This window comes from Anastrepha ludens, chromosome 6 (assembly GCF_028408465.1).
Source record: "Anastrepha ludens isolate Willacy chromosome 6, idAnaLude1.1, whole genome shotgun sequence".
NCBI classification, from domain to species: domain Eukaryota; kingdom Metazoa; phylum Arthropoda; class Insecta; order Diptera; family Tephritidae; genus Anastrepha; species Anastrepha ludens.
The window spans coordinates 34,784,883-34,807,946 of NC_071502.1; the positions used below are offsets into that span (position 1 = coordinate 34,784,883).

The window sequence follows — 23,064 nt, forward strand, 5'->3', positions numbered from 1 at the left end:
CTATCAATCTGGCTAGTAGACTTTCGTGCTTTCTTTTTTCGGGGAACGTTTTACGCTATTTTATATTAGAAAAATATTTCTAAGCATTAAAAACCATCGTTTTTGAAACGCTTAATTGTGTTTGTGGGATAATGCAGTTTTTAAAAAACTATGATTGCTTTTCGAAGAGCTGGGTTGCAATTTTTCTCTTTCGACATTATTAAATCGTTTCAACTGAAATAAAGTGCTGTCGGAATATTCCAGATACTTTATTTTTTACTTACTTACCAGTTACGATCAGTGTTCGGACTTCTACCACTAAAGTGGTAGATGTACCACTTTTTTCCGAAAATTTGAATTTCTACCACTTTTACCACGCAAGCTTAAAAATCTACCACTTTTTTCAACTTTTGAAGAAGTCAATCTTTTTCACACACTATTTTCCAAAATATTATTGTATGTTATGAATTACAATATTATATTAGAACCTTTATTCTACTAAAAAAAGAAACAGGGCTGGCAGCACTTTAAAATATCGTCAAATACTTTGCGCAATGAATGATGTTGGCAACAGTGACGTTTGACACATAATTTTGCGTCACTCATTTAATATTGTTGCGTTTTCGTATTTGTTGAAGATGGAGAAATTCCTAAAAAGGTAAACTTTTTTAATATTGAGATTTGTGTACAGAAATATAAAATACAAACTTCTTTAGAAAATATACTGCAGAAAACGTGCCTGCAACGACTGAGTCGTCAAATAATAATGAGCCGACAAAAAAGAAATCTAAGTACAATCAAAAATACAAGCAGGAATGGGAAGATGGTCGGGAATGGTTAGAAAATGCAGACTTTAAAGCATTCTGTAAATATTGCAAAACGTTTCTTGCAAATGATGTAACATTATTAGACCGGCATGCTAATACTAAAAAGCATATGAATGCAGTGAATGTTAATGAAATAAAAAACGATCTACTTAAGTATTATTTATGCCTATGTGACGAATTATTAAAAAGGTTTGACTTTAAAAGCGAAAGATTAAAATTACTTGAATATTTTAACCCTTTTAAAATTCAAAAAGGCGATATGCCAACTATTTTACCCTTGTTTAAGGAATTTCCATTTCTTGGATTTTCGGAAGAAATATTAAACAATGAATGGAGATCTTTCATTGTTTTCAGCAAAAAAAAAAAAACTAAAGATATATTAGAAAAGGATATCTTTCGAGGATAGAAAGCTTTAAGCAAGGAGGAAAATATTTATAGTGAGTTTATGTTTAGCAATTTAAGTAAGTACATGTGCAATTTGGCAGTTTTGCCACATAGTAGCGCGGCAGCCGAACGTTTGTTTTCAATCGTGAAAATTATAAAAACCGAAAAAAGAAATGTGTGATGGTCAAGAAATATATATTCCTTCCAGAAACTTAATACGTTTTCGCAATAGCTTCAAGCATATAGATGGAAATTTTGTTCCAAAAGCATAAGTTTTTTTGTATTTATGTGGTTATAATAGCTTTAAAAAACTGAAGTACAAATTTTTTTTACGAAATCTTATGTGAAATATTATATTTATGTTTGTTATTAACACGTTGGCTGCCAAAGCCTTTTTAGAATTTTGATCGTTCAGTAACAGTGTCATTTAACAATTTTGGTCACCTGAGGCCAACAACTTATTTATGTTCTTTTTTGTTTCTTAGTGCCTAAAAATAAGTTTTGACTACTCGCGACTTTATTTTGGTCGCTAATTTTGCAGTTATAATGGTTTTTTTGTGTCGCACATTTTCGTGCGACATGGCCTGGGAGATCATAAAACATGTTGTGGGGCCACGTCGCACGAAAATGTGCGACAGTAATTTTTTGTAGTTTTCGAGTTGTATTTGATATTTTTAGTTTATTTTACTTAGTTTTCTACCAGGAAGCGAAGGCAACGAGCTTTTGAAAAACCTCTTGCTGTTATTGATTACAACAAAGCCAAATTAGGTGTTGATATATCCGATCAAATGACCGCCTACGCCACCACTCTCAGAAGAGGTGTTAAGTGGTACCGCAAAGTGGCTTTTGAACTGTTACTAGGAATGTCTGTCGTAAATGCTTTTATAATATATAAAAAGGCTACAAACAAACAAATTTCAATAACTAAGTTCCGGCAGGAGACTTCAAATGTTTTGTTGGACTTCATGTCTCCAGAACCCATAACAAAAGGAAAACATTTTATAGAAAAAAGAAAGGACGACAACGGAAAAACAATAAGGCGTGCTTGTGTATTGTGTTATGCCATGTCAAAAAAATCTGCTGAGAGAGTAACAGCTAGAAAGAGCTTGAAAAGGACCACCACCTACTGCCCAATAAACCGCAACTATGTGTAGAATGTTTTCCTAAATATTCCCACCAGAAAAATTAATTTTTGCACTGATCTCCATTAAAAAATTGAATTTTTAATTATAAGTTTATTGTTTTTCTACTGATTTCCATTTGAATTTACATACATATATATTTTTATATTTGTTTTGTTCATAAATGAATTAATTTTTAAAAGAATTAATAAAAAGACAAATTTTAATTTACAACTTTTTTATTATCCAAAAAAATACAATTAAAAATACACAACGGCCATGGGGAAATACACCAAAATGTTCACCACAGGCCAGAGAATCCAAATTCTATGTAAAATTCCATATTAAAATGTACAAAAATGTGTGACGTGGCCTCAGGGTAACATTTACGTGTCGCACGAAAATGTGCGACGTGGCCTCAGGGTAACATTTAGGTGTCGCACGAAAATGTGCGACGTGGCCTCAGGGTAACATTTAGGTGTCGCACGAAAACGTGCGACGTGGCAGCCAACGTGTTAAATAAATAAAGCATATTTAAGTTTTACCTTAAATCTACCACTTTTTTCATAAATCTACCACTATTTTTTTTTTAATTCTACCACTAAACGAAAAAAAAGTCCGAACATTGGTTACAATACAAAACAAAAAACAATTCACAAAATTTTGAACGAATAACGAATTGTTCTCAAATATATTTCTCAGAAAAATATCAGTGCTCCTACTAAACTGCAAAAAATAATTCGAACCCTTCAAGAGAAAGATATACCTGAACGCATTTCAATAAATGTGATCACAGCAAATTTATTGAAGCGCAAAAAATGCGTACTCCAAAAAAGATGCGCATATATGTATGGTGGCCAACGCATCGGTCTTAAGTATTTTTCAACAGCTGTATGCTTTTATCGGAGTTAAGTTCACGATTAGCAACGTTTGAAAATTTTAAAAAATTATTGAAAATTAGCGCTGTGGTCGCAATTTTAGGAGTGCTTACTCCTCCATATTCAGGGCTGTTCTCATGAAATAGAAATCTCTTAGTCCACATTTTGTAGAAATTTACTAAAGATTTGAGCCAACACATTCAATATGTGGAGGCCCTTTGTTATTGGATGCGCCAAAACTTTATAAGAACAGCTAAAAAAAAAAAATCTTAAGCCAAACTGCCAACGTTCTGTCCGAAATGTGTGGGTAGGTTGTAAAAATTGGCTCTCGGGGATCGATCACTGCAAAAATGCACGCAGATTGTTTGAATACGAGACCGTAATTTCGTTTTGAAAATCTCTTTTTTATGCCAAGGGAGGCAAATAAGACACAGTGTTTTTGTGGACCTGCTAAATGCTTAAATAATTTTATTAGAATGCAGGGAAAATCAGACTGGATATACAGGGTAAAAAAGGTTAATGTGCATTTACAGGTTTCTATAATTTAGATTAGTTAACATATGTTTGTACATACGTGTATTACGTGCCATCCATAAATTCCTACTTGTACAAGTAATTAATTATGTACTTTGCTAATGATTCGTTTATTTATTTACCATATTTTCAGAGAAAATGAAGATGAAGCGCGAAAATAACGACGACGGCCCACACTCCGACAAGCGCAGTCGTCGCAATGACGATCAAGTTCGCATTCTTATCCCTAGTAATGTAAGTATCAGATTGAAACTTCACTTGTAAAGAGTTCGAGAAGTATTGAGACTGAATACGCGTTTGAAATTTCAGATTGCGGGCGCAGTCATTGGCAAAGGTGGCCAGCATATCCAAAAAATGCGCACTCAGGTAAAATATTTGAATAAACTTATACATAATTAATTAACTAGTAGCCCGTTCTTAAAAACTCCGTCGTCCATTGCTTCCATCTATCCCTTCCGTCACTTTTAGAAACTGCAGGATATCGAGTCTAGAAACGTTCCTTTTTTTATTATATTATCCCATCTCTTAAAATGATTGCATATTTTAGCAAAATAGCTCTGAGTTGAAAATTTAACCGAATGAACAGTAAATTTTAATTATTAAGCTCGCAATTTTTGTCTTGAACAAAGAAGAATAATTGCTTAAATAACCCGTAAATCAAAAGCTAAATAACTTTGGGTAACTCGTCTAATGCTCTGGCTAGCTGATGCTAGACCCCTCTCATTCTTTCATACTAAAATAATTATTAATTAACTTCTATCCATGCTTTCCTTTATATTGGAACTATTACTTTGGACTATACAGCCAAAAATAGTGTCTACTCTACTTATGCATAAGTTTAGGAACTTTATTTATTATAACATATAACTTAAAAAAATATCTTATTAGTTTTGTTTAAGCTAATGCACTTAACCTCATAACTAAATGAAAAATTTTTCTCTCTTTTCTCTTGTCCCACACTCTCGTTTTATGTAACTGTGTCGTACCAATTCGACTCGAAATGAAACGATTCGATTGTAAAAACTCAAATCGTAAACGTTGAAATATAAACGTTGCCGCGACTGCCCGATCGTTCGCCCATCTACTGCCTGATTTGATCTGCCCCGTACTGGTTTGGCCTGAAATGTATTTCTCAACGATAAACCCAACAAAATACATACCGTAAAATAATAATAAAACTGAACGATATAAATGCCCATGCGTCTGCCCGATTGCCCGCCCGCCCGCCTGCCTGCCTGCTTGTTTATTTGCTCGCCCGACCGCCCATCCAACAACTGAACTGGCCCTGGTCTGATCTGAACACCATCACCAACACCGATGTGCCCGCGCAAAACGTGTAACAAATCTATCTAATCTCTTTAAATCAACAACTTGTCTCAACTCTGATATTTATATCTGTGATGGCATTTCTAATACCATTGCTCCGTCGTGTTCCAATTACTGCCGATCGTGTGTCATGTGAAATATGACTAAAAATAATAATAATAATAATCTAATGGATTTAAACGAATTTGAAAACTGCTCCATACATAATAAACCATATTTATTTCATCTGCGTACCAATTCACAAAAATGTGAATGTAAATCTTGTGGCAACGATACACATATTTATAAATTGTGTATAACACCAATTGACCAACAAAACAACTACTTTTACCGCCAAAACATCACCACTATCATACGCCACCAATCAATGAACCTGACCAAATGTAAACTGTAAACCCAACACTGTCAACCAACCAATGTAATGCAAATGTAAATGCAGTATAAAGCCACTGTATCTGTCGACGACTCTCAAGGCCCCGAACGGTAAACTCTTAACCATTACAATATCTTAAGATTCTTTTTATCTAAATCCAGTGATTATGAAATACCAAAATAATATACAATATCAGTACTTTAGACCTTTAGATTTATGTTGAACTTTTTGGTTGTTCCTTTCTAAAAATTTCGTAATTCGTAATTCGTATATCGTACATCCGCATCTCGATTTTTAACATAACTTGCATTATAATCTCGTAATTGATTGGTTTTTCTTCTTATCGTACCCTAAAATTACTTGTATAAATTAAAAAATGAAAGAGGTAGCTCGGCCTCTAAATGACAAAGAGTAATGTGATTGTATTTATATATACATAAATAATGAAATTATACATATCCACATGCATATAAACATATTTATGTATCGCCCTACACTAAAAAAAAACCTGCGAAGCATAGCATTTTAACCGTTGCAGTCCCAGGGGTTTTGAAAAAACGCTGTCTAAGAATCGCGAGCAGCGCAACTGCGCTTGCTCCAAATGAGTGCGAAAATAGCAAATCAGCTGTGTGCTTGTTTTATTTTATGTCGTGAAATGCCAACGCTAATAAAAAATTTTCAATTTTGCATGATTATATTATAATATAATTAGGGCTGAAGGCCTTAGTAGCCAGCGCTCTTATTAACTTTAAGTGTGTTGATTATTTATAATTTCATATTATTCTTACAAATAAATAGAAGAAAATATAATATAATCCGAATTGTCGCATAAAGTACTCTTTACATTAAAAGAAGTTGTGTGATGCACTTCAGTAAATCTGAACAATCAGTAACTCATCTTCAGTTGTCCACAATTTTCAAAATGTGCTGGGTTTTCTCGACATAGAATTTCAACCGCGCAATCGCGTTGCTTGGGACTTAAATGGTATTGTATCATGTATTACCAAACTTCAGCATACATATTTTACCACTATATAAAGTCTTTAAGTCTACCTCTAAACCGTTGTTACAACGATTAATCTTCTCTGCACAATTGAATTGATAATCCAGAATTATTGTGCCAATAGTTAAAATGTACCTATGTAAGATCAGCTAATTCATAAATTTAGGTTGCATAACAAATAGTCGATATCGCCTGCTATGTTGCTCAAATTCTTTCAAACCATTCACTTAACGATAGCGATAAACGTACTAACCGAATGATTCGATTGCTAAATATTATATTTACTACACCTCATCATCATCAAGACAAAAAAAAGCTCGATATATTAATCACTAGCATCTAAAGATATAAAAATGGTATGTTTTTATTTTATTTTTTTGAAAATCCAATCGTCTGTAATTCTCGTTATAACTCAATTTAACTTTCTCAGTACTATTTTTTTTGTAATTGTACCCCACTTTGTTACATCTACCAATAAAAAGGTAATGACATTTTCATATCTAGATTGGACCGAAGCTAATTCACTTCTGTAAATGTATAATCAGCAAATGTGGTGCAAAATGAATGTGAAAAGAATGGCCATTAAGAATAAATACATTGCCCCGCAGTTACGACACTGCGCACGCCTTTTAATGCTTGCTTTTAATCCCACTTCAAATTATTTGTATGTGTTTGGGTAAATTGAAAATAACAACTACATTGTCGTTCTATGTGTTCATTAACAGTTGGTTATGGAATCCTTATTTTTTGGAAATCAATAAGCGATTCAGTTCGAAGTCATAATTTTTGTGAAATTTACTAACTGCTACATGCAATAAAATTTTTTTAATATTAACACAGTGTTGATAGTATTGATGTTGTATTAATTAGGAATTTATATCAGAATGCCAATGTTCAAAGATACAAGAAAGAGACTGTATAAGAAGCAATGGTGTCATTACCCATTTCCGGTTATTGATAACTCAAGTGTCTGAGAAGGATACCCGACCGTCGTGCAACTTTTACTAAAATCGAATATAAATTGCTAAAAGATTTATTTATTCATAAAAAATATTTACTTTCTTCTTCCGGTTTTCTAATAGTACCATATTGATATCATCGGATTTGGAGTCAACACTACAGATTGTAGCCGAGATGCTGAAATACTTCGAAGAGGTGAGAATTTAAAATTATTATAAAAAGATTGCTAAGAATTTATGTTATGATATTTCGAATTAATTTGTATAAATCTTTATTGCAGCGCGATGATGAAGTTGATGTACGATTATTGATCCATCAAAGTCTTGCTGGGTGTGTAATCGGCAAAGGAGGCCAAAAGATCAAGGAGATACGAGATGTAAGTGGGCAAAATTTTAATTGTTTTATCGCTTAATTTAAATTATTTTTTACAAAATTTTACAAAATTCGAGTTTTGTAAATTCACTTTTCCAAAAAAATGTGTTTCTTGAATTTATTACAAACACTGAACTCTCTTAACACCTTAAGATGTACTTATTAACCTCCTGCGCTGGAAATTAATTTCGAACAGCCGGTGACTATATCGTGTAAACTAATTTATAATGAGCTCTTGCTTGAAATATTTTCTAAAGAGAAGCTTTTAGCAGAGTGTATATAATAAAAGCGTATAGTCACAATATTTAAATGAACATAAATAAAATAAATGGTATTTTAAATAATTTTATTAGTAATTTTGTACAGTGTGATACATTTTAAAACAATCAGGAATGTGCAGATGAGATTTTCGTTTACTTTGTGCAGGAGGAATTTTTCTCGGGAAATGTCCCTAATATTTTACCTGCAAACGCAATGGGGGATGTTTTTATTTTATTTCTATTTTAAAAAGCTTACATGATGCTACAATTATTAGTAAACTCAAGCAAACTCAGCGCTAGCAGCAGAGGCTTTCCGCCTCCGACGATGTAGGTCGGTGCCCTTTAGAAATTTATAAATTTTTTTTGATGTTAGTGGTGATATTTTGCCGAAGTGGTGTGGCCTTTGGGAAGCAAGTTCTAGGCAGGATATCAGTAGGTGATGCACACTGGCTGTGGCTTGGCAGAAGGGCCAGGTGTTGGGTATACTGCCCTGCAATAAGTGTACGTTAGTGATTATGGTGTGTCCAATATAGGTAAATATGTAGGTATGTATGGGGTAATGTGGTGGGTGGGTACCGATGATGGAGAGGCAGGTTTTGTTCGGTTGGGGTTAATGTTCAAATGGGTGTGTAATACGATTATTCACGAAGTAGCTTTGTTTGCCTCTGTTCATGAATAAGTCGGGATATGTCGCTGGATAGGATGACTTCGGATATGATTATAGGTGTGACGGAAATGTCCTTGGCAATTATATAGATGAGAGCATTTTAGGGGTAGAGGTTGCAGATTGAAATTTTTTGCCAATAAGAAGGTTGGGGCTTAGAGTACGCTTTGGATAGAGCCTGAATATTTTGCCCTCCATGTTGTCGTGTAGAGACGGAAGCCCCGATTCGGCAAGAATAGTTTTTGTCGGAAATGCGCAGGTTCAGCGTGTAATCCATAGACAGCTAGACCGTAATTAATGGTTGATAGAATGAGGGATGTTACCACGTTAATCAGTAGAGCTGAGCTAATTAGCGAGAGTTTGCTTGATGAGTATTTAATAATGTTTAACGTTACATATACTTTTCCCCTAACAATAGTGTATGGTATTTAGGAATAGTAACATTTTGTAGAATTTCTGCTGTCATCCGTGAACAGGTTCATCAGGTCCAGCTTCCAAATACTACACCCCGTCCACTCTTCCTTTGAAGGAATGTGAGTGGAGAATGTTCCGCTCGGACTAAGCAGGGGCACGCATTGATCATTCGGCAAAAGGATGAACCCAATGTTTCTAAGAATACTTGATTGTTCATAATTGAGGTCAAAATTGTCGCCTGAGCTTCTCAGTCTGTATTGCATTGAGTGCTAGAGTAGGAGTAGTTCGAGGCTACATCTTTTTCCCAATAGCGCCTTTGCATAAAAGGCTATTGTTGCCTTCCTGATCCTCTTTTCAATGTTGGGCTTCCACGTTAGTTCATTGGTATTTCTTCATGAATAGCACGCGCTCCGTCTTGATCAGATTCACCATCTAACAACTACGTTCAGATATGCCTGCATCAATTCGTACATGACATCTACAAACTTTCCTCTAACAATTAGAACGGCTTTTCCCTAAAAAACCATCGACCATTTGCTTTGAGGTGTTTCTTCCACGAACAACTTTTGTTGGATTAACCTCGTCTTGGAACATCTATACTGTCTAGTGCTGTTTTCTTTCCGACTCATATGCATAGATTCAACGAGAACAAATCTTAACAACCAGATGTTCATGCATTATTGTTTGCATTATGTATGCTAGTCCCACTAATGCCCAAGAATGCCTTTATCTCGCGATGTGTTAGACGATAATATTGCGTTATCAATTGTCGCACAGCATCGATTATTTCAGGCACAACAACCATTTCTGGAGTTACGGCCTTCACAAAATTCATACTGCAAGGGTCAACGAACTCGTATCAGCGTTTTACAGTGGCTAAGTATGGTGCTTCAATGCTAAAGGTCGAAGTAAGTTGATAATGCACTCCTTTCCCGATAATCCACGACGAAAACCCTTATAAATCATCGCACGAAAATTTACACGAGTTAATTTAATCTTTAATTTCAACTCACTGGAAAAGAGCAAATAGAGCTCGTAAGTGAAAACGATATATTCAGGGTTCTAAAAACTAACTAGCTTGTATTTTTTTATTTATTTAATTACAAACGTGAAATAATAATACAATTATTCTTACACGTAAAAAACGGAGCACTTTAAATTAGAACTTCTTAAAAATATATATCTTTAAATTTAGTTCCTCGTGCTTGGACCTTGACGTGGGGGTGGGATTGCGTGCATCAGCGAAGTACTGGGCTGCGCCAACGGAATACTTAGGAACTCCAGAAGGGTCACCCATGTTGGAGATGCTAGTCTGGAAATGTTAGACAAAGACAAGTAGGATTGGACAAACGTAATATTTACGGATGAATTTTCCTTTTTGGCGAATAGTTGCATACGGCGATCCTGATGTTCTGCTGACATTTGACAACTTGAACGAATTGTCCGGTTACTCCATCTAATATTCATGTTTGGGTATTTTTCTCCGAAAAAGGATTTGGTCGTTTATTTGTGTTTACTGCCGATTTCAATGCGATTTTGATGAATAAAATTTACCAAAAAGCATTACTAGCCAATCTTGGATATTCCAAGAAGGCAACGATCCCAAGCACCCAAGCCGAAGGTGTGGCGCATATAGAAAAATATTTCCAGATGTAAGTTTTGTGGTGAAATACTTTTCCTTCAGTATTGGGCTAAATTTATTTTTCACGTTCAAACATTCTATTCTGATCAAGAATTTGAAAACTTGGTTGAACAGGAACAGAGTAAGACTAATTTATTTGAAATCATAATTCTTTAATAATATTTACCTTTTAAAAGCAACTAAATATTTATACATACAAATCACCTCTTTCTCTTCATCCTCTTTTCGGGTTTTTAAAGTCTTATTCATATGTCTCTTGCACTTTTACGAAGTGTGGCAAGTTTAGTGCTCCACCAAGAGGCCACTTCCCCTGTCTCCGTCTTCTTAGTGGACACACTTCCTCAAAACAACCAAAGTACTCGTAACTGAGGATCGCCTCGTTCAACTGATTTAAGTTTTTTAAGTTTAGGGAAAGTTGGCATTATCGTTTCGAGGAGCATTGCAAACGTTTCCCAGCCCGCCTTTCGTGGATACTGAGTTACAATGAATGATCAGATCGATACTCCTCTTCCAATACCAACCATCTTTTTTTTGTGATCCGCCATAACTTCGTTGGTTAAGGTTAGTTGAATTACTTCTTGTCATCTGCTGGCGACAAAAGCAGAATTGTTACTGAAATCTCCTTATTGCCAATCCAGAGGAGAGAATGTTGTATAACAGCTTGTTCCCACGGAAGTTGTACTTCCGGCTACTTAATGCATTGTTTTGGGAGTTTGCGTCTCAACCCACTGTTAGCCCCATTCCATTTGACTCGGTGAACTGAACGATGTCTATAATCTTCATCGAAGAAGGGGGAATATAAAATCCGCACAGCCTTTCTGTCTCTCTCTGAATAACGTTGCGTAGTATTCTAATACTTGCATGGTTTTCATGCGGCGCTCGAGAGTTCGTCAGCAACCTAATTTGCTTTAAACGTTTGGCATGCAGTATTGTCTGACTACGGTCCTGAAACTTTCGTCTTCTTTGCTATGTGACTCTTGCCTTCTGCCCGCACATACCACTGGTCGTCAGCCGTCCTGTTACGCTTCCCAGCTGTTCTTTCGGATGCAGAGTCAGAGATCGAAGGATGCTGAGTACTCGTCTTGGCTATAGTCCCAACTTTCTTCTCCTTTTTGTCTCCTCTTCAGCTGCGTTGCGGATTCCTGTTTCGTATAAAGTTTAACCGTTGTGGAATCCATCTCTCACACCAGTATCCGCTTTTGACGATTATTGGTGCTCTACCTCATTCAAGAATAGGCTTCTCCATAGTGGGCTGACGTTGCCTAGATATTCTTGTTTTCTGTTGGTGACAAAACTTCAATGTTGCTGCCGGCTTGTTACCGACGTTATATATTACCATTGCTGGGGATGGAGTGAAATCCAATAGCTTGTTCCGAAGGATGTTATATTTTTTAATGAGTATGCACCCCAGTACACTGTTAGACCCAATACATTTGTTTCCTTATACTGAACTATTTATGACCTAAAGGTTGATATCGAGGTGGTACTGTTTCCTTTTGTATAACTTAGGGGAGATTTAGTGTATCATCCGACAGTACGCTATCTTTTGACACAGTAGGCCATCTTTCTTGCTCCGTTTTGGTTTAAGTCATTGGGATCTCTGTTTTGCTGGCGGCCTCCTGTAAATATATCTGATGTTGCCTTCACCATTTTAGGATTAACGCTACGGATATTGTCTATTACAGAAGAAGAGAAGAGAATGAAAAATATTGCGATGATGGAAGATACTTTCTCATATCTATTTTTTCTTTGCATCTCATCCTTGCAATGTTTTTCATTCTCTTCTAGTTAGTAGATTTGGTCATTATTGAGAAAATCCACTGTAAAGCATGTCATGAACATTTGTCAAGCGACTGCGTTTTACTTTTGATTTTTGAATCCGGCGCGTAACACTAATTTCAGCTGCTCTTTCCCTGTGCAACGGAATGAGCCTTACTTCGTTAAACTGAGGGGTGTTTTGTGTTTGTATTCCTATTTGCTTACTTCTTCTGCAACTGATGAATGTATAACAGGTGTTGCGTAGTAAGCGGCACAGTGTGTGTTTAAAGATCACAAAACATCTGTCCCTCGTGCTCATTTTTATCCCCATGTTCACTTAAGCGTCTCCTCAGTTTTACGTGCGTATATCCATTCGTACATATGTTTTCCATCAAGGATGCATGAAGCGGCAGATGTGTCGGAATCCATGTATGTATTCTTAATTGATTTTGGCAATGCATTATGTGTGTGGCTCGTGCAGCGAGTTACTCCTCTAGTATTTTCAAATTTCTAAATTTTGTAGATGCTTATAGTACATATATTGAGTTGTTTGATAAATGAGCATAGCAACAGCGCATCTGCCTTCATCATCAATTGGAAGTACCTAGTAGCTCCGATTGTTAATTTAAGTACATTTTGGTGTTTGGACGCAGATCAAATGACATTTTCATATTGAAATAAATATTTTACTATAAGATAATGTGCTTACGCATGCACAGGCGCGAATGATCTCTGCGCCAACTGTTCATATGAATCCGGATGTGTTTATCCCCACTTCCGTTCGTATTTCTTGCATCAGTAACATCGAAGTATATAGTGAAATGTATGTATGCATGTATGTATGTATACATAGATATTTAATGTGACTGCGCACGTCCCCACTTTAGCGCTCTTTATGCTCACGTATGCATTTCTTCTTTCCTTCCTTTGAGTTTAAGGGATAATATTTCCTTTTCGTGTGTTAAAAAACCTTCTCATATTTACGTAATCCTGTATGTAGTAGTGTTAACCGCCACTTTATATATTCCCCAAAGGGTGTTGATAGAGATGAAATTAGTTCATCTTTATATTCTAGAAATCACGATTTTGCAGTTCTTTTCTCACTTGCAACATTTTTATTTGGACAATTTATTTAATTGTCCGCCACTTAACTTGAGATCACTAAACATAATTCAGTATTACTCCGTTACTAATCACTCTTCTCACAGACTACTACATATTAAAAACAAATATATTTTTATATTTTTCTTATGAAAGTTCTGTTAGTTAGGTGGTGTAACGGGAATATGTCGAATTCGCAAATCTGCGGGCGTGCATAGTCTATTAGACGAATTTTTAGTGATCCAGGGTTAATAAAAAATTCAGTTTGTTTCTTATATTTAATTTTATGATCATCATTCATCGTATCTACAGTAAGGCTACCATCTAGAAAATGGGAAATTGGCATTCAGTTTAGCTTTTACCAAATATTGGTTTTTGTTTTTTAATTTTTCTTTTTAATTTTTTTTTTATATTTCTTTTTTATACTTTTTTTTATATTTTTTTAATATTTTTTTTAATTTAAAATTTTTATTTTTTATTTTTTTATATTTTGTATTGTTTTTAATTTTTTTGATATTTTTTATATTTTTTATATTTTTTTTTTTTTGGATTTTTTTTAAATATTTTTTTAATAACTCTTACTGCAATATCGTTGCCGGGAGAAAAAAATGAAAAGCAAATAAACATATCTATAACGTTTCATGAGGCGGCCGCCGTAGTGGAGTGAATTTACGCGAGACTACTATTCGATTGTCTCGAGTATGAAACCCAGCAGGCATTTATAAAACTCGGAGTGTGTTTCTGTCATGAGGAAACTTCTGATAAAAACCATTTGCCGTTCGGAGACGGCATAAAAAACTGATGGTGCCTCCATTTTTTGGAAAGTTCCAGGTTATGTTTTTACCACTGATAATATGACGCTACCTAGTAGAAACCTTCTCATTCGCGAAATTAAATAGTACTTGTTGTTGTGGGCCCAAGAAACATACTGTCAAAGGATTGTGTTCACATGGAGAGGAGTATTAGATGAGTGGATTTAAGAGGGCATGTGAATAGGTTAGTGCGTTTGTTGTTATTTCCCACTGTTTTATATGCTGCAGGTCTTTCTGAATCCTGAGAAAAGAAATATTATTTTTTTGGTGTCACTTGCGGGGCATAGATTGAGTAGATAGATATATAGATTTCTTCGAAGTTTGCACTTGTACCTCATGGTTTTTTGTGCCCTCTGCTCATTACAGTACTTCATCCAGACCCAGTTCCCTTATTAAACTCAGGATAGAGCTGTTGTCGCAGTTGACCGAGATGTATTAACCTTCTCCGCGCTATAGCGCTACAGAAGGTGCGTTGGAGTCTCCCGGGATTGATCGCAGAAAGCACAAGAATCTGTCGGCCATATCCCGATCATTGCAGATGACTGCGCAGTATACAGTGACCTGTGGGAATGCCCGTGAGAATTCTCAGTTTATCCTTGGGGAGAGTTATGAGTTTTTTAAACTTATTTTGGTTGTACCCTCCCAATAAGGATTTCGCCTGGCGTAGCCCCATAGTGGGGTGCCAGCAAGCATCCCTTAGTCCTAGCTTATTATTCCTTAAGGGGTTAGGGGTAGTCAGAGGCCCGAAAAAATGATGATTTTCACGAATTTTTTTTGCTACTTAATTAATTTATTTAACAAAAATAAAAACATAGCATAAAACATCATGTTTTAACTTGACTTCACCAAAATTTCAAAAAAAAAAATTAATAATTGCAAAAGTTATCGCTGTTTGTGTGAAGCCCGTTTCTCCAGAAGTCCCTTGCGGTGAACATCACAAGTCCTTGCAGATTCATCTAAAACCAATCGGATGAGAAAAATTATTTTTATTGATAGATAATCTCGAGCCGGATCGAAGCTTTTTTTTTTTTTTCAAAATGAACAAAATGGCGGCCTCAGGAAATATTTTTCAGATTTTCGGGAAAAAACCAACAGTTAATTGTTAAAAAAAAATCGAAATTTTGAAAAAAAAAATCCTTCGATCAGGCAAAAGTTTTTTATGTTTTTCAAAAGCTGTATAAATTTTATTGAAATCTACGTAGCGGTTTTTAAGTTACAGTGTTCACCAGTTTGAAAAACATAGTTTTGAGAAAAACGCATTTAAAGTTTTGCTATCGGCTCCGGAGCGGCCGAGCGCCCTTTGTTAATTGTTGAATAACTTGAAAAGTATTTGTCGGATTCACTTCAAATTTTTACACAATATTTTTAAAACATTATACTATAAGAAAATGCAAAAAAAACAAAATCGATTTTTTGAAAATTCTGACTACCCCTAACCCCTTAATGGTGTGTTGTCCCGGTAGGCAATGGCAAACCTCCCAGTGTATTTCTGCCATGAAAAAACTCCTCATAAAAAAAAATATCTGCTGTTCGGAGTCGGCTTAAAACTGTAGGTCCCTCTATTTGAAAAAAAAAAGATCAAAGCGCACACCACAAATAGGAGGAGGAGCTCGGCCAAACAACCAATATATATATTACATAAATACATGTACAAGGTGGTGCACAATTAATCATCCAATTTTTGTGTTGAATAACTATTTATTTAAAAACAAAATATTTCAAGTCATGGAAATATTTAATTTGAACTTTACGCGCACCCATTGCTAGTCTGTTTGAATTCTGCATGTGTCTATTTCACAAGTGTTACATACGATTGACGTACGACACTATTTGCAAAAATTATAAATCTTGGCAAATGAAAATAATAAAAATATTAAACCCAAATAAAAAATTGTAACGGCTGATTAATTTTGCCCCATCTTCTAAGAAGACTCCAAGATCAGGAATACGGTTAAAAAGGTATTTAAAAGTGTAAATATTCCTTTCCTCGTAAATGACTTTGTAAATGAAAAAGTGCAGGTTTATAGACCTATGCCGAAGGATTAACACTCAAAACCTTTCTTTGAGAAGGTGTACAACATAAATATTCACGTGCAAATGTATTCGTTTATTTCTGCAATGACGGTGTGTGCGATACCCGAGCACATAATCGTACACTCTCGTACAAACATCCATGGAAAGCCTGGCGGGAACTTAAACCCAGTTTTATTGTATAAGTAAATTTTTATATTTTTACGTGTATGTGTGCGTATATAGGAGCGCATATGTACATAATTTTGTATTTGTGTTTTGTGGCAGTGTACATGCCCACCTCTTCCTGCGTTTTTAATGGCCAACATGGATTGAACGGCAGCTGGTGGACATGAATAAGCATAGTCGCTTGCAACAACCAGCTTAACACTCGCATGTCTACCTGAATGACTTATCTGCTGTATGTGGCACATGCATTTTATTATTTACGTCCTATGCTGCATATGCCCTAAGCAGTTGCTTCGTTTTTTTGGAATTTTTTTTTCAGTTTTGTTGTTTTCTTCTTCATCTGGTCTATCGCTAATTTTGGTAAAAACAGTGTTTCTCTTTATTTTAGAATATGATAGAAGTGCGCCCTGTTTTTCTTAAAAAATAATGCGATCTACAAAAGCACTGCTCGCATGTGCTATGTATGTAGATTTGCTGTGCATACTTTTTTGCCCCATTAAATTTTAATTGTACTACTTCCTGGCCTCCTTGAATTTCTGAAGAGGATAGGAAAAGCGAATGCTTGCTGCGCATGAAATCATAATCATTGAATTCAATGAACTTATTTTTCATTTCGAAAATTCGGTATGGTGTGGTGTTTGTCTCTCTTTTCCTTTTTTGTGCACTCTCTGTTGTTTGTGTATGTGTGAATGTATGCCTGTGCCAGAAACTATGCTTGTGGGTAGGGTAGCTTACACATCCATACGTACGTATATAATACGTATGCATGTATGTAGGCAGATATATTCAATAGAATACGAGAAACGATGAACTGCGCATGTGTTTGCCGAACACCGGTTCCGTTGCGTATCGTAGTCACACAATGCCATGCATGTTTATGGCCAAGTTCGGTTAGTTTTATCCTTTTTATCCTGTGAGCATGAAGTCATGTCAGAGAGAAGAGCATATATCTTGTATATGTGTGCGAGTGTGTGTGTCCGTCCATATCTGTATCGAATGATATGATGTCGTGTATGTATTTTTTTTATTCACGTGCATTTGTATTGGCATTTCCAAGTTCAATCGTACCTACTGGTTCACATGTCGGTATATATCTACTTGTATTAGTATTACTTCAGTATGTAGATAGGACTTTGTGTGTACATACATGCGACTGACTATTCCTGTCATTTGGTGCCGGTTTGGTCATTTCTCAGTATAGTTCTCCCTTATGAGTTGCGTGCGCGTGGTTATTAACAGCAGTCGGCGGTACCCATTGTCAATGCTGACACAGCGTTTCGGAATTCATGAATTCAGTCCAACTAGTTCAATATTAAGATTGGTCGCGGCAACATCTTCGTTCGGCATTTCGGTAACCATATCCTCGTCTGCGCCAGGGATGTCGGATGTCTTTAGTTTTCGGTCGTCGCTCAGTTGTACATAACTGATTTTTATTTTACTTGGAACAATGTCATTGTGAACGTTTTCGTTAATCAATAAGAATAAGAACACTTACGTATTAATTAATATAAAAAAGGCAAATAGAATAACTTAACTATGGGAGAGAAAGGTATGTTTTAGCTGGTTATATTTGGCCTTACATTTACTGATAGCAACTATGATGGCTGTTGTTCGCCCTTCCACTCGTTCATATTCTTTGTGACTACTTTCAATTGTATTCCTTTGGGTAAGCTTTATCTTGGACGTATGTACATATGTGCGCTGGTATGGCAAGGCTTTTAGCTCTGGTGTTGGTGGATGTTAGTGGGTACATTGCCGATTGTGTTTGTTCATGTTCATAATTAATAAAATTGTTTTGTTATTACAGGTTCGTGTACTTGGAAGTGTATGTTTCGCTGACTGAATGATTGAATGTTGGTTGCATTGAAGGGTGAACAAAACAGGCTTCTCATTCACTTTGTAAGGCTGTGACTCAACTTTTCAGCTTCGTGTCAAACTTTTGTGTTTGTAGGTTGTGTAAAAGTGTCGCCTTACATTCCTCTTCGGACCCCTCTGGCCTCTTCAAATGTAACTGTCGCCTATTTGGTCAAGCCTCTATTATATCGTATTGTATCGCGTGGTGTGAATTATTGTACCATAAAAGAAGGGAATAACTTTGTATCACTGCTTCTACCAATACTACACACACGAAAGAATTTGATGTTCAGAAATGATGCAATCCTCGTAACATAAATTCAAAAAGATTTGCTTTCAACATAACGAATCTGTGGTTTAAGTATTAGCAAATTTTTCGACTAGTACAAAGTTTATTCTACTGGAATTACACATTTGTGGACTTTCAATATAAAAACTTAATTCGATTTAACACTTTTCGCCGAACACGCATTCAATTAATGGGGTTTAGCGCTTAAGAATTCATATAAATACATTTTTTTTATTATTGGCTTAACCCTCGGTTGGACAACTTTTTTTTAAAACCTTCAGCTGGGCACCTGGTCTGGCATTATTTCGTCCTGTTCGAGGATCCTTTTTAGGAAGCTACTTGGAAGTTGATATAACAGGCATGGATATTAAAAACTTGATGAATTTTATCAGTAGTACGAAGAGGATAACACCACCGTAAATCAGTCATCGTACGGTTGTCTTCAACAAATACACATCCCTTCCTCGTCTTTCCTTTCTTCCCCGCATCTTATCTTCTTTAAATGGTATCGCAAATGACGGATTTTTGAATTTCGTCCAAGTGTGCCTTCCCTATGGGCAACCATGTCAAACTAACCGAACCTGGAAGCTCAAGTCCGTTAGCTGTAATAGAAATATGTTAAATTCACACCCAAAGTCGAAATAGTCTGGCTAGACCTGGGTGCCCAACGGAGGCTTAAAGAAAATCTGTTAGCTCCAATTTTTTTTTCTAGAGCACTCGTATATGTACTTGCATACATAGATGTACATATGTATGTACATAAATTACTTTGGAGAAAAAGAAATCCCTTATAATTGGGATATACTACTTAGATATTAAATTTTTTTCAAACGTCTTTCTTTTAGCGCCTGATTTTTTATTAATATATTTATATTTGTTTTCTTTTTTTCAGAAAATTGGATGTCGTATTTTGAAGGTTTTCTCGAATGTTGCACCGCAAAGTACAGATCGAGTGGTGCAAACTGTCGGCAAACAGTCCCAGGTGATTGATGCTATACGTGAGGTCATCTCGCTGACAAGAGAAGTAGGTTTTCTTTGCATTTGGAATAGAATAAGTGAAAATATTTATTGTCTGTTGTTTAATATTTTCAGACCCCCATCAAGGGTCCAGTCCATAATTATGATCCAACCAATTTTGATCGTATGTACGCCGACGAATATGGTGGTTACGGCTCTGGTGGTGGCGGCGGCAACGGTGGTGGTGGTGGTGGTGGCAACAATCGCCAGTCGCGTGGTGGACGCGGTGGTGGCGGTGGCGGTGGTAATGGTGGTGGTGGCGGCGGCGGCGGCGGCAATTTTGGCAACGATCGTGGTGGACGTAATGATCGTAGTCGCAGCGGCGGCCGGCGTGATAATCCATTCATAAATCCATGGGCTAACGATGATGGTTTCGGAGGCAATAATGGTGGTGGCAATTTCGGCGGTGGTAACTTTGGAGGAGGTGGCGGTTTCGGTGGCGGTAATTTCGGCGGCAACGGCGGTGGATTTGGTGGAAATAATGTACCATCTGGTAACTTCGGCGGCGGCGGCGGCGGTGGTGGTGGCGGTGGCTTCGGTCCTGGCAATCAAGGCAACTTTGGTGGTGGCAACCCAGGTGGCGGTTTCGGTGGCAACCAAATGAATAGCGGTGGAAACTTTGGTGGCGGCGGCATGAATCAAGGCGGTGGGTTCGGTGGTCCAAACAATAACAATGGCATGGGATCTGGTGGTGGAGGTGGTATGGGATCAGGTGGCTCTGGAGGTTTCGGTCCAGGACCCAACAACAATGGACCGAATGGTGGTAATTCCGGAAATCTTCCGAATGGTCACGATCCTAAAAACAGCACGCAGGTTACCATACCGAAAGATGTGAGTACATTGTGCAAGTATATAATAATATATTGAAAAGTTTGACTAATTGTATGTGGTTTTTTTGCAGTTGGCTGGTGCTATAATTGGCAAGGGAGGCGGCCGTATTCGCCGTATCCGTAATGAGTCTGGTGCCTACATTACTATCGACGAACCGTTACCTGGTTCAACTGACCGTATCATCACCATTTCCGGTAACCCTAAGCAAATCCAAATGGCCCAGTATCTTTTACAACAGAGGTTGGTGTCGAACACATCCTAAAAGTATGAACAAGTTCTCTAACTCATGAAATTATCGAAAAAACAAAACTCATATTCATTATAATTCACAAAGAAAAGTAAGAAAATACTAATCAATTGATCGATAATCTTAACATTTATATGTGTACTAAAGTGGTGATTGTGGTTAAATGGTCTAAAGTGTGTTATTCAAATAATGGGATATTCAAACGCATAGAAACGCTTGTGCTACTACATTTTTCGCTCAACTAATCGCTGTCAGATACATTTTGCGTGGAAGACTAGTGATTTTGTTGTTTTGTCTCACAAGTAACAATAAATCCCTTGTCTTCTTACAAAGTGTATTAGTGCCTTCATTTACATACATACATAGATATATACATTTATAAATATAACTAATCGGTTTTGTTCTCCATGGGTTTGTTTCAGTGTTAACAAATATTGTATATGTGTCAAATTTAACTGTTAGCATACTAAAACCTTGTGGCTATGTCTCCAAATATGATATTAAATTTTTATACATTTAAATGACCATTCAGCAATATTAACTGTATACTATTTTGTTTTGCAGTGTGCACGAGAACAACGGTCGGCGAAACTTCTAAGTCATACATCGCCAAGCTATGGATGTCAGAATGCGTCCATGTTTTTGACAAACAAAAAATATATACGCAAAAAATATTACCTTTAAGACTTACAACCTCCTTAAATTTCATTAATTCTACACTTAATATGATTTTATTCAGAAATCTTCGTTTTTAATTAAATTAAAAGAACAATTAACAATTAAAAAGACCAAATAAGCAAACTATAATAAGAGTTGATTAATTTTTTGTGTAAATTCCCACCATATCTTGATTATTGTCATACCAGCTAAGTTCTTATAAATTCCAAATGAGTGTAAGAGGGATCATAATACATGCATACATACATATTTACAGTCCGAGCGCTTAGGATATCCTCTCGATATTGCAAAAATGTGATTTTAATGTTTTCCACATACAATACTGAACATTGCGTCCGATCTGTTGATGTTATAGGTCTTGAAAAGTGAACTTGTGAAATGTGTATGCGCCCTTTTACAATAGTCTCATTGTATTAATCAATTGTCGGAAATTTATTCTTTGACGACGTGCAAGACGTGACGAAATGGAGAAAAAGTATTTAAGATTAAGTCTATTGGAAGTGGAAAGTGTCACTATTTCATGAAGCAAGTTCCGTTAACATCAGCGGGTTGGATGAAACACCGTTACAGAAGTAAATTTCTAGAAAGCTCTAATGAAAATATTAAAAACACGTTTTTCTCTCTAAGGGGAGATAGCCACACTGCTACGGACTGTGTATGTAGATGATTAACCCAAAATTTTGATTTACAAAAACAAGTACTATAATACCAAATAGATTACAAACTAACTGCATTAGTTGTAAGGTCTATTAAAATTGCAACTGAGAGTTCGCGTAGTTTTTAGCAGTTTCATTTGTGGAAACTTGTGCATACCATACAACCAACAATTTACTAACTATATTGTAAAAGATGTAATTATTCAGACATTACACAGAGAATTACGTGGTCTGCTATTTTTCTTCTCGCTATTTAAATAAGTATATAGAATTCTTGTTCTATACGCATAAAGCGAACTTTGTAAGATTTCAAAGTACATATAATAAAGATATAAATATAAAATAAATACTTTTTGCGTTGACTTTTAATTTCCAGCAATCGGTTCCTAGAAATTCCAGATGACTCGTATTTTTAGAATGAGTTTGAGTGAAAGCCGAAATGCAAAAGAAAATAATGCTGTGCGTGCAATAATTATTGTGATGTTTGGATCGAGATCCAAATTGATGGATTTCAAAATATTATTGTAGGTATTTTGTGCTATGGATCACGTTCCACCAATATTTCACTCTAACGGCCAATAAACAATATGAATCGATAGTATTACGATCGAAACATCGTGATATTAATTGAACGTGAAGGGTTCGCCTAAGAGTTTTTTAGGCATGCACAGTAGAAACTTGATTCTTGCACGAAATGAAAACCGGGCTCGTTGCAAGTTTCGAGGTTGTCGCAAGTACTGAGGTATTTTTTCCATACAAATTAAAATAGTTTTATTACTGATAACAATCCAAGTTTATTTGTTTTTAATATATTAATTAAATTCACTTTAAAGCGATAAGTTTCAATGATGCCACAATTCCAGCCAGACGCTTTTCAAACGGTTT

General features: G+C 35.9%; 1 protein-coding gene across 4 annotated transcripts in view; it reads left to right on the top strand.

The window, feature by feature from the left end:
• The window catches only part of LOC128868876 (heterogeneous nuclear ribonucleoprotein K homolog), a 43,519-nt gene extending 20,993 nt beyond the window's left edge, over positions 1-22,526 (top strand). For 2 of the 4 annotated variants that reach the window (XM_054111433.1, XM_054111434.1), the window contains 9 exons: positions 3,857-3,957; positions 4,033-4,089; positions 5,489-5,532; positions 7,508-7,580; positions 7,666-7,761; positions 19,643-19,774; positions 19,843-20,598; positions 20,669-20,838; positions 21,410-22,526. In XM_054111433.1, the coding sequence (XP_053967408.1) occupies positions 3,857-3,957; positions 4,033-4,089; positions 5,489-5,532; positions 7,508-7,580; positions 7,666-7,761; positions 19,643-19,774; positions 19,843-20,598; positions 20,669-20,838; positions 21,410-21,443 (1,463 nt within the window). In that variant the 3' untranslated portion in view covers positions 21,444-22,526. Of the gene's footprint in view, positions 1-3,856; positions 3,958-4,032; positions 4,090-5,488; positions 5,533-7,507; positions 7,581-7,665; positions 7,762-19,642; positions 19,775-19,842; positions 20,599-20,668; positions 20,937-21,409 lie in introns of all 4 variants that reach the window. The other 2 variants (XR_008455169.1, XM_054111435.1) reach the window with 2 other exon arrangements.
• Positions 22,527-23,064: the final 538 nt, after the last annotated feature.